General features: G+C 36.3%; 2 protein-coding genes and 1 non-coding gene across 3 annotated transcripts; 2 read left to right on the top strand and 1 right to left on the bottom strand.

The window, feature by feature from the left end:
* Positions 1–270: 270 nt before the first annotated feature.
* On the bottom strand, positions 271–8010 carry LOC124641534 (PSME3-interacting protein). The gene is made up of 7 exons (XM_047179630.1): positions 7826–8010; positions 6082–6180; positions 5475–5595; positions 5014–5131; positions 3495–3598; positions 3042–3171; positions 271–1472 (listed from the first exon to the last, which is right to left on the bottom strand). The coding sequence occupies exons 1-7, from the start codon at positions 7920–7922 to the stop codon at positions 1395–1397; spliced, it is 747 nt and encodes a 248-aa protein (XP_047035586.1). The 5' UTR covers positions 7923–8010; the 3' UTR covers positions 271–1394.
* Positions 8011–8450: 440 nt separating this feature from the next.
* Positions 8451–10678, top strand: LOC124641548 (guanine nucleotide exchange factor MSS4 homolog). The gene is made up of 3 exons (XM_047179649.1): positions 8451–8734; positions 9003–9293; positions 9543–10678. Exons 1-2 carry the CDS (start codon positions 8588–8590, stop codon positions 9240–9242), a joined length of 387 nt encoding a protein of 128 aa, XP_047035605.1. The 5' UTR covers positions 8451–8587; the 3' UTR covers positions 9243–9293; positions 9543–10678.
* A 277-nt stretch (positions 10679–10955) lies between these two features.
* Positions 10956–11028, top strand: Trnav-aac. The gene has a single exon. It is a non-coding gene; the product is annotated as a tRNA-Val (tRNA).
* Positions 11029–11931: the final 903 nt, after the last annotated feature.

Here is an 11931-nt window from a genome sequence, read left to right as displayed (position 1 = left end):
GGTAACTTCATTATTCGGGAATATATGTTATCCGAAAATCGATCTGTGGCGTACACTTGGAGAGGCCTATGTCCAGCAGTGGACTGCGATGGGCTGATGATGAATGAATGAAATATCAAAAAATGTGTCCTTTATGTAAATATTTGTATTTATGCTCTCTAAATGCCAAATAATCACAAAAATTCTCTACAGATTTTGATGAAACTTGGCACTAATATGCACTTAGCAGTGTCACTAACGTGGAAGGAAAGAAAATAAAACACATGAAACTAAATTTTAAAATTATATGTACTATCGATAACTTAGATTAGATCACATAAGCAGTTTTACAATATATACAGTTGCATAGTTACCTTCCTAAATATTATAAACATCATATTGAATACAAGAGTAGTATTTATTAAATGTCTTTTTTTATTGTGCATAAAAACGCCACTAAAGCAGAGAAGTTTTTAACAACCAATAGGATTTCTCCGCTCAGGTACACTACTGAGTGGGCGGAGCCTATGAGTGAATAACGACATTTTATTGGTTGTTTAAAAACTCCTCCGATTTTATGGAATTTAGGTCTAAATAGCTATATTAAAAGTATTTTTTATTAGGCATTATTTACATGGCAGTAACAAAAAATGCCGAGACACAAATACATAGACACATATTATGTATTCAACAACCTTATTCGTCTTTATAGCGCGATATTGTTCTGAGATATCAAAATTATTTACAATAGCCCAGTCATCTTGAAACAACCTACAACCAAGTTTCTGATTTAAGAATTAACTGTTAGACCTTTGTAAATAGAACCTTAGATGCCTCAAGATAATTTGAGACCCTATGAGATCACAGCGGGAGGGGTCATTTGATGATTTTACGTCGCTAAAAAAGACCCTATGAGATTGTTCGCGCTCATTACCGCGGCGCTGGTACATACGCGGCCTGCGACGGAACACGACGGTGTTTAGTCAGTAAGTCTGACACTCCCTCACCGCGCGTAACCCACAGCGGAAGAGGTCATTTGATGATTTTTTTACGTCGTTAAAAAAAGCCCCTATGAAACTTGATGCAACATTAATTATTGTCTAACTTGCAATCTAAGATGACTGGGTCAAAAATACAAGACACTACATATACAAACTGCTTTCCCGCATCCGTCTGACGGTTCTCAATAAACTCAAAAACTACTACACAGATTTTCATGCTGTTTTCAGAAATAGGAGTTGAGGTGTATATTACAGACCCAGCCTGGACCAAGAGGTACCTATGTTATTATAGGTCGTAGGTACCTTTTAAATACTATTGAGCTTTACTTTACTATAAGTGAAGAAACTGTATGTAATATAAAACTGCAGTTTAAGATATAATATAGCAAGTTGCCTACGATTGCCGCAGTATCTCTAACTCTTGTCATCTTTTCGTGACTTATCTTCGTGACGACGACCCAACATGTCGCGTTTGGCGCAGCATTTGTCGTTCTGTGAAATATAATAAAACATTGTTAAAGTTTTCGGAAAACCTGGCTTAGTAACAAGTGCATGGGTGAACCATCACAGGTAAGCAAAGCGGTCGGCTGTTCGATGTGAAGAATCTCCATCATGATAATCATATATCCTCCGAGCCTTTTTCCCAAACTATGTTGGGGTCGGCTTCCAGTCTAACCGGATTCAGCTGAGTACCAGTGCTTTACAAGAAGCGACTGCCTATCTGATCTCCTCAACCCAGTTACCCGGGCAACCCGATACCCCTTGGTTAGACTGGTGTCAGACTTACTGGCTCCATCATGATAATCATTGGTATCTTATATATAAGTATATATACAGGAATGAATTTTAAGCAGTGCGCAAATAAAACTGGTGGTCCAGCATCATTAACAGAACATATCTGCATCATCAGTAAACATTTTTTTTTTCATTCTTTTGTCCGCCCCAAAATCAGCAAAATATGGATACCAACTATTCTTACGCGCTTGGAGCAGCGCTCGCGTCAGTAAACCGGTTTCGCGTTGCCGCCGTGCCTACTGTGACGACTGTGACCGTACAATCGGTTACAAAATAAACATCTTACGATATCAATAACTTTTCTTTTTTGTACTAAAACACGACAAAATAAAAATATACGTATCTATAAAACATATTTAACTATAACTTGACAAAGTTTGCGCACTGGATAAAATTCATTCCTGTATATATGCATATATATATAATGTGTATGTATAAATAATATTGTTTATTTTTTAAAATTATTTGTATGTTAAATATGTATAAGTACGTGTATTTAGTATCCAATTTTGTTATTCTTTATTTGTCCTAGACCATGTCTTTTTAAGTAATTAATGCACCTGCCATGTTATCTCTGCATCACCCTAAGGTTGACTAGTGAGAATGCCTATGGCATTAAGTCCGCCTTTGTAATTTTAGGATTGCATAAAGTTAAATAAATAAATAAATGTGAATAAGAAATATTTATGCCAATAATGTAGAAACTTTTTGTATGAAAACAAGTTGCTCCGCGGTTAGGAAGTTGGTGGGTTCCGGCTGTCATTTGAATATCTTTGGCTTTACTGGTACTCAGAAGACAGAAAATGTGACAAGTTGTACTAGGTGTTATCAAGAAGAATTTGTTTACGATTTGTGGAGGTCGGGTAGGCAGTTGCTCCATGTGGCCAGGGCTGCCGTCTCGGATTTCGCCACACCCGGACAAAGATTAAAAAAACCAGGACATTTGGCGGAAATAACATTTTTTCGAAAATAATATGCAAAAAACATGACCCAAATTTTATAGTTATTTTTTCATTTGGCTGAAAAATAGGTGCTTCCTTATATGAAAAGTGTTCCGGGTTTTCCCTGGACACTTTTTCAAACCCCGCCATCCTTCGCAGTCCGTACCATCGCAGCAGTTTTTCTTGTATTTTGTCGGCGACATCGCGTACTCCAAGGCTACCGCGTACGTACTCGTTACGGATCTTATCTATACCAACTATCTTATTGTGGTCTATGATTTCATTATTTATTTTAGTAAGTAAAGTTTTAGGTAGTGATACTAACTTCGCTAGTAAGGGAGTCATGGTCGCTAGATTCGTCTGTGTCTGAGGTAGAGTCGGTGTCGTAGTGGCCCAGCCCCGGCAGCACTCCCACGCAGCGACGACCGCAATCTGACGATGTGTTCTCTGTGTTGCTGTGAATTAAATGATTGTTTGTTAAGAAAAAATATTAGGCTGGCCGATAAACAAGTAACAATGAAGATAGTATGAAGTATGTTTCAATTTCTGTTTTATAACTTCTACATAAATACTTCCACGTGACGTCACACACGCACACACTTTATTGCTTAGTTAATATTTAATGTTTTGTTAATATAAAAATTATGGACTACACCTCCATGTCTAAAAAGATACTTTCAAAACAAAATTCTCATCATAACATAAACGCGAAACGTCCAAAAATCATTGAAATCATTTAAAGAGCTACCTGAAATTTATTTAGCCTTGTAATACTTACTTATTAGGGCTGGCAGACACAAGTCCGTTAGTCTTGGGCGGGGGAGATCCCTTTTCTTGTTTGTCGCCCTCCATCTCACTTGCCTTGCGCTTACGGACTACCACCTGTAAATATAAATAGGAGAATCTTGTAAACGTAAAAAATCTCATCTTTTATATCTCCCGAGCTTCTTCCCAACAATGTTAGTGTCGCTTCCAGTCTAACCAGATGCAGCTGAGAAACAAGGAGCGACTGCCTATCTGACCTCCTCAACCCAGTTACCCAGACAACCCAATACCCCTTGGTTGACTGGAGTCAGACTTACTGGCCGTAACGACTGCCAGGATGATGCCAGGATGTTCAATGACAGCCGACCATATAATATACACCGTACATAAAATGTCGAGTTCTATTCTAATACATACTACGCCAATTATAGCAAGATTTTAAATGTTTATCATATATTTGTCGGAGGCGAACATCAGGATGGCACTATCGTCCGACATCAGCTAGGGTAATCGAGCAAAGAGATAACTCAAACAAACTCGAAAACTCAAACGTTTATTCAAATTACTAAGAACAAAAGACAGCCCCCAAAACGCCCGCCCTTCGCCACTTCCTATGTGTTTTGGCTGGGGAGAAGAAGTGGCGGAACAAACTCCCCAGCAACACATGTCTGTCTGTTAGGTTAGAAGAACCATTACAAAACAAAAATCAAAAGACACTACAATTAGTTTAGGTACTACAACGCTAGGCAATAACACTAGGTACACTACACGTAACGAAAGGCAGTAACGCGACAACTCCACGAAGACTCGATGAAGCCTTGACCAAGACTCGATCAAGACTCAAACCGAGACTGAGCTCCGCGGACGCCACGCTGACCGCCACGACTCTGCCAAGCGCGCCAAAATGTTGTTTCACCGGTAACGCCACCAGAGGGCGCGCTTGCGTGACGTTTAGTGTCCGTACTAATGACAGTCTCCGACATATTTGTAGCCGTACAGTTTAACACACAAATTCACTTAAAATCTGCATGTACATATATCAATGTAAAGCGTTACTGTACCCACTTTAAAAAAGTAAGAAACATATCTTGAATGCTTCCTCTGTTGCGTAGTGGGTAACAAAATAACTAACACAATCTATGCTAGGGGTAAGTAGACAAAAAGAACAGCCAAGTGCGATGATGAGAGATGTCCTCCTAGCCGATTATCGGCTACGGCCCGTGCATCGGAGAGCCCGTTGATGTCGGTCCTGCTTGTGATCTCTCTCCGGTGGTGTCGGATTGCCGTCCCATCGGGCTATGAGAGTGAAGGAATAGTGAATGCACCTGTGTCTGCGCAAATACTTGTGCACTATAACATGTCCTGCGCAGCTGACTGATCTCCTTATATGCGAACAGCTGCCGTGGTCGAAATCGGCCTTAGTCGTATTATTACGAGCTTCAAAATCTGATATCCAGTCTCACTCTTAGACCAGTAGGCATTCCATCTAGGTAAACTAGATATTTACTAAAGTGTTATGCAATAGTACTGACCCCTTGCAGTTTGTTCTTCTGTGCTTGCGCCTGTGTGTTGTTGGTGTTCCGCGCGGGCGCCAGCTGCGCGCGGAGCCGCGACAGCTCCTCGCTCTCCGCCAAGTTGGATACGCGCTCCCTGTAAATTATATTTATTTTAGGTTGAAGACTGTGAATGACACTGTTACACGTCTTCTCTTTAAAGGCTAGATGAAATCGGTACCTGAGCCGATTTCTTATCTGACTATCTTAAGCAGAAACACCGAAACAAACTCACTCAGGGGCCAAAGTCTATTTTAAAGTCCAAATATACATTACAACACGATAGATGAGCAATGTAGAATTTTGTAATACAGGTCAGCACGTCTGTGAGTTATCATCATGAACTGCTAATAATACGAACTACTAGACATTCACACATACACCAACTTTCGTGAGAAGAAACATCTGTACTCTAAATAAAAGTGAAAGAGTCATGTTACCTGAACTCCTGCATCTCCCGCTGCTCCTCAATAGAGATCTGCTGGGCGGCTTTAGCCTTCGAGCGCTCCACCAGGTCCAGGAAACCCACCTCGTCGTCATCTAGACCACGGATCATGTTCTCTAAAGGAAGAGAAGTCAGTGTTAGAAATTAATTATAATAGGAAATATTAGTTGTCTGTTACCCATTCACACAAAAAGTACTGCATGGATTTTGATGATACTTTGCAGATTATTTATCAGAATAATAATTATACATTATTCTCTGTGCAAAAAGTAGTTCCCACAGTACACGGTTAAAACACAGACACTATATAGTTATATAACTACTGCCTGTTTCATAACATCATCATCATTAGCATTTTATCCATTTCCAAAATTTTATATTGGGCAGCACATTTTCCATACTCTTGTATCTGCCGCCATTCCATGACAGCCAGTTTCCACATAGCTTTTCAGTTACTGGTGGGTGCCACTTTCAAACTTTCTTTTATATACTCATTCTTTATCTCATCCAATCACATAACACCACACATCTTAACATTCTCACCTCTGCTGTATGCAGTTGTTTTATATCAAAGTAGAAAGAGTATGGTTAAATGAACTTACTCAGTTTATGAGCCTCTTCATATTCAGCCTCCTTCTTCATCCTCTGCTCTTCGAGGCGCTGGTACAGCGGCCTGGTGTCGTAGGGCTCTTCTGGTGCCTCTGCAAATCATTAGAAACATAAATAAATACCTCTTCGTAAGACTGGTTGACAGACAAGTGGGCTTCTGACTATCCAACAAATTATGTAATCAGGCATACTCTAACTACCCAATAAATTACAGAATCAAGCGTTACTTTGCAAAAATCCATGATATAAAATGTAAGGTATGCTTTTTATTTCTTAATAGATGAATGACATAGAAAAATGGAAGGGGATGACGTAGTGTGCCGACCCCAACTAAAATTGGGAAAAGGGAAGAAGTATTTTTTTTTTACTACCTCTAAATACTGATAGAGATGGACAAAAGTCTCCCAGGACTCATAATAATTTTCTTTCTGATACACAGAGAAAGTTGTCATGACAAAATGTTCACTAGGTGGACTGATGGTAACAAGTATTGCTTAAACTAACTTGATTGACCTGTGCGGCTGTTAGATCATGGCTGACTTAGCCATGGTCTCCGCTCTAGATGCAAGAAATATTAATGAAATTGCCTGTCACTCTATTAATTCAAATGGTTAGTATTTTAACGGAGTTCTTACAATCAATTGTTTTTAAATAGACTTGAGTCATTAGTGGTATAGTTAGGGTTATAGTAATATTATAGTGATTCATCTATTCTTGAATGGGATGTTTATAGAGAAATTATAATTTATTTTGATAATAATATAAACCTCTTAGGCATGACTTTAAGAATAGTAATATTTGGTAGGTGAATCATTGCATACCAGTCACAAGTTCTTTGATTCTAAACAATAACTAAAAGCAGTACTTTTGATGACTAAAGAGTAAAAAATCAAGTCATTTGGTACATTTATTACATACTCAACATCCGGTTAGACTGGAAGCAGACCCCAACAAGTTGGGAAAAGGCTCAGGAGATCATTACATACTAAACATTTGTTGTATTGAAATGGCAATTGAAATTTCTGTTTGTTTATTGCACTGTCACACAAATTTTACTAAAATGATAATCTTATCTCCATCCTAAGTATATCCATATAAATACATAGTAGTAGTCTCTCATAATCTTCGTATAGTTATCGGCACGGATAATGAGCTCTCGGCGGAAGAGTGGGGATCGCTTTGCGCACTGTACACTTAAGGCAATAAACCAATAAATCACTTCTTCAGGTGAAGGTCAGGGCTCAATATCCTTGCCGATGATTATAAGATTACCAGTACAAATGATTACCACTACAACCACTCAAAACACCGGTGAATTGGCAGGCAGTATAATTATTGCTATTGTAAAATTTTGGAAACAATAATATTATGTTTGGCTCTTGTAGATCTTAATATTTAAGACGGAAATTGAAGGCCAGGTAGGATAAATTTAGTTTTGGAACGTAGTTCTTAGCTAGACCGACGTCTCGGATCATTTATTACTGGTCGAAGGACTTAAATATTATCTGAAAATATCCACGACTCATTGCGTACTCTGTAACTTTGGCACATATTTCGTTCAAATATTTATAAACGCTTGCTATGCAATTTCGTATTGTAAAACTAGGTACGTTACATCTAAAACCAATTAAAATTGCCAGTGTGCGTAAATAGATAGCGTTTGATAGCGAAGTAATACGTTTTTATCAATGTCAACCATATTCAATGAGTGTGATCAAAACATTTTGCGATTCTTACGTTCAGGCTGGTCTTCGGTGCGTACTTTGTCCCATTCCTCCTGTCGGCGACGCCTTGCTTCCAATATCTCGGTCTCCGATATGAATCCAGAACTCATATTTACTTAAATTTTTATACTTTTACGACAAAAATACACTACACTTCCTCACCTCACCTGTTTAGTAACCTAACTTTTTAATTGACGATTTTCTGATTGGTCGCTTTGAAGCAAGGGTAATGTAATAACAAGCCTGAACTAAAAAAAATATTTTGCTTAAATAAACTATTTTGTTGCGTATTCAGAGTAATTATTCGTTAATTATGTTGAGATTGAAATGAAATTGTTTTTTATATTTAAAGGCCAAATCCAAAACGTAAATAATGATTTCAAAATATTAACACACGATAATTCCCAAGACGGAATGTAAAATGGAACGTTACATATGTTTACGAAGCTAGATTTATTTACAGCGTGGTTTTCAGATTATTGAAAACATTGTTTTTATTGATCTAAATAAATCTACAATAAAGGTGAAATGGAAAATTTACTAACGCATTCTGTTAAGTATTGGTTATCTGATGTTGTTTTCTACACGTTTTTAAATAAATCATTTGTTAAAATAGCTTCGTAAACGACGAGTGAAAGATGGAATTTTTGTCACTGTCAGTCAGATTTCATTTCAACTAGCAAGTGAACCGGTTAATTTTCGACTAAAATTACAATTACAAATGAACTTTCTTCACAACTAGAGGCTGAAATAACAAGACAAGAATCTCTAAAACATGTCTGAAGTAGAAAATAGCGAAGTTGCGGTCGAAAATGAGCAGAAAGACTACGTTGAAGATGGGAAAAATAAGTTGAACGTAAAGTGCAAATTTTGCGGTTCAAAGATACTAGATAAGAAATCAGCGAAGTATATCACGTTAGAGGTAACGTTATTTGCTCTATACTTATTTTCTTTCATGTTTATAGCTGTACACAAACAGTTCTGTTGCTTTTTGTCTACGGTTTTTTTGTTCATCAATCTTTCAGAGTTCAATTTACCGATTAGATAAAGTTGTTTCGGTTCACTTATAATCTGTTCTTGAGATGTTTTTTTACTGGTTTTAAACCTAATTTTACCCTACTAAAACCTGTGATCTCACCTCTACTCACCATAAGCAATATAATAATGTTTCAATCTTTTTTTTTTTTCAGAAAGATTTACCGCTAATGCAACAAGACAACAACAGAAAGGAGGGCGAAATCCAAAACGAACAAATAAAGGAGTTCTATCATGTTGAAAACATGTACACATTTGAGAACATTGGTTTCACGCACACAGTAGCAAATTGTAAATATCTTAGCTGTGCTGATTGTGACGCTGGGCCTGTTGGCTTTTATGATATGGACACGAAACATAGTTATGTTGCTGTATCTAGGATTGAACATGCTTAAATATACATGCATACATTTTTTTTGTATAAGAAATGGTTTTGTCAACAGTACATTTCGTCGTCTTAGAATGAAAACCTCGGAAATGCATTTTTTCTCAATATTTTTTTATTGCATTTCTTGGAAGATAATCGTAAAAAATATTGAATACTAATCCTTATCCTGAAAATTTATCTCTTGCACTAACGAGGTTTTCACTCTTTATTGCATTTCTTGGAAGATAATCGTAAAAAATATCGAATACTAATCCTTATTCTGAAAATTTATCTCTTGCACTTACGAGGTTTTCACTCTAAGGCATCGATTTATAATAACTAGACTTATCTGAATTGTTTTTATAGTTACTGCCAAATATTTTAAGCATATCTCTATGTAACTTCAAAATGGGTATTGGAACACAAAACCCCAGATGATTCTAGTTATTTATATATGAACTGTAATTTTTAGGCAAAGGTGACTATTATCAATTAGGTTTTCAGCCTATTCTGATATTCAAACTAAACATATTTAAAATGTTGCCTTTGCCTAATCCGTTATAAAATATTATCAGAAGTAGATTTCAATACTTTTTTATTTTTTATGTTAAACTGTAATCCACTATCAATGAAATTAAATAGAAATAGGTGCTTACTTTTATCTCAAAAATGCAGTATCATGTATCTTAAATATTCAATATTACAAAGAAATAGTAGGCAAAGCATTGTTCTGAATAAATAATTATCTCCTGTTTTTAGATAGAAAATAAAGTGTAGTTTTCACAAAATACAGTGAAACCTGGTTTAGTGAGACTTCAAGGGTCCTGCAATTTCGTTTCACTTATAGAGGTATTCCACTTAGCCGGGGTCTCAGATACCCAGGTATAAATAAATATCTTTCTCAGTTGCAGAGGGTTCCATTAATAGAGGCCAGAATACAAGTTATTTCAGTTATAGAGGTGCGATCATTAAGTAAAATAACGTGCTATGTTTAAATTATAAATAGATTTAAATAGAAAAAATAAAAGTTTTGGCACATTAAATTCGACACAAACCATCGCGTGTCTTCACACTTTCATAAACGAATAACTTTAGTTTTTCCGTAAACATAAACAAATAGTAAAGCAAAACTAAAACTGGAACCATTGAGACTTCAAATTACATAAGTAGTTAAGTGCGGAATTTAAACAATAAGTTATCAAAGAAACAAAACAATGTTGTCTCAGTCACAGAGGTTTATGCGTATAAAATTCACTTGCTGTCTCATTTATAGAGGTAACTGTGATGATAAAACAAAATTACGAATTCCAGTTATAGAGGTTTGCTTCGTTCCACTAACAGAGGTAAATCAATGCCAAGGTGATGGGACCGCAGCGTGAGGTCCAGTTATGGAGGTATTTCACTTATCCAGGTCCCACTTAACCAAGTTTCACTGTATGTATATCAAATTTCTCATTACAAAAATCATTCCTCTACTTTCTATGAAATTGAAAAAAAAAACTGTAATAACGTGAGCTTATAACATGGAATGCAAATAAAATAAATTGCTTATTTACGTTTTTAAACGGATTTTTTTATTAAAAGCTTTACTGTGAACATTGTGTATCATTTTAACAAGTTGTAAAAATACCAAAAAAAACATGTTAATTCATTTTTAAAAAATACAACAAAATAGTGATTGATATTCGTTGGCATAATGATTTGGTTCTAGTAATCAATAATTTCATTCTTCCATGCATGAGTTTCCGTAGTGTAGCGGTTATCACATCTGCCTAACACGCAGAAGGCCCCCGGTTCGATCCCGGGCGGAAACATAGTTTTGTCGCTCTGAACTGAAGTTTTATTTTCATCAATGTGTTTTAGTGAAATACGCATCGCTAATATTTTTTATTAATGTAAGTATTAATAAAAAGAACAATGTGATAAAACCACAGTCACTTATTGATACCGAATGACTGTACCAATGTGCCACAAGGCACACCCTTGCTATGACAATTTAAGTAGGCGCAAGAATTTTATAGCAATGGTTCATTTAGGCGTTAATCTTGTACATTTTCATGTTAAATCATATTATATGATTCTTTAAGAATATGTTCAAATAATCAAAAAACATTAGACTTATTACTATTATAATATCGTTAAGTTTAGCTTAGCTTATCTTCCAATAGTTTGGCACATAAATCAGTATGAAGGTGAATGGTAGGCACATAATATGCACATTACAAAGATCAGTTATTTACCCGGTATTATCCCGTCTGAAAGTTTATATTGGTATCAAGATTTTCTTACAAAAAATATTAAACCAACCATTGGATCAACTGTAGGCTGACTGTTTAGCCTGCTTAATCATATAGGTACTTTTTGACCCCTTTCGCCCAAAACCTTCATTCCCCAGGTGAAATGGAACTTAAACTCGTTTCTGCAAATAGGTACCTACTGAATCACAGTTCAAAAGTCACGATCATAGTTATACACATACCTCGTTATTGTAAATCTATAAACTGTTTACTGAGTGTGGCCATGAGATTAGCGTCAAGCTTTGCTTTTCATATTAGTAGCGATTGCGAAAGTCTAGTGTCAGATGTGTTGATTACTTACCTACCTACTCTTTGGTATTTTTTTTTATTGTTTGTTCTTATTAACCTGTGTAACTAGGTTGAGGAGGTCAGATAGGCAGTCGCTTAACGTAGTTGGGAAAAGACTAGGCAAATTATGAT

The sequence above is a fragment of the Helicoverpa zea genome, chromosome 22, assembly GCF_022581195.2.
Source record: "Helicoverpa zea isolate HzStark_Cry1AcR chromosome 22, ilHelZeax1.1, whole genome shotgun sequence".
Classification (NCBI taxonomy): domain Eukaryota; kingdom Metazoa; phylum Arthropoda; class Insecta; order Lepidoptera; family Noctuidae; genus Helicoverpa; species Helicoverpa zea.
Note: the sequence above shows the minus strand (reverse complement) of the source record. Positions and strands in the feature narration are given on the sequence as shown.

What these genes read in the sequence shown, in the direction of transcription:
- LOC124641534 (XM_047179630.1), bottom strand. Translation starts at nt 7,922, where the DNA reads ATGAGTTCTGGATTCATATCGGAGACCGAGATATTGGAAGCAAGGCGT. An exon ending in CACCGAAGACCAGCCTGAAC is followed by an intron (nt 6,181 to 7,825) that starts GTAAGAATCGCA and finishes AATGATTTGCAG; the next exon opens with AGGCACCAGAAGAGCCCTAC. An exon ending in GTGTCTGCCAGCCCTAATAA is followed by an intron (nt 3,172 to 3,494) that starts GTAAGTATTACA and finishes TTTAATTCACAG; the next exon opens with CAACACAGAGAACACATCGT.
- LOC124641548 (XM_047179649.1), top strand. Translation starts at nt 8,588, where the DNA reads ATGTCTGAAGTAGAAAATAGCGAAGTTGCGGTCGAAAATGAGCAGAAA. An exon ending in CGAAGTATATCACGTTAGAG is followed by an intron (nt 8,735 to 9,002) that starts GTAACGTTATTT and finishes TTTTTTTTTCAG; the next exon opens with AAAGATTTACCGCTAATGCA.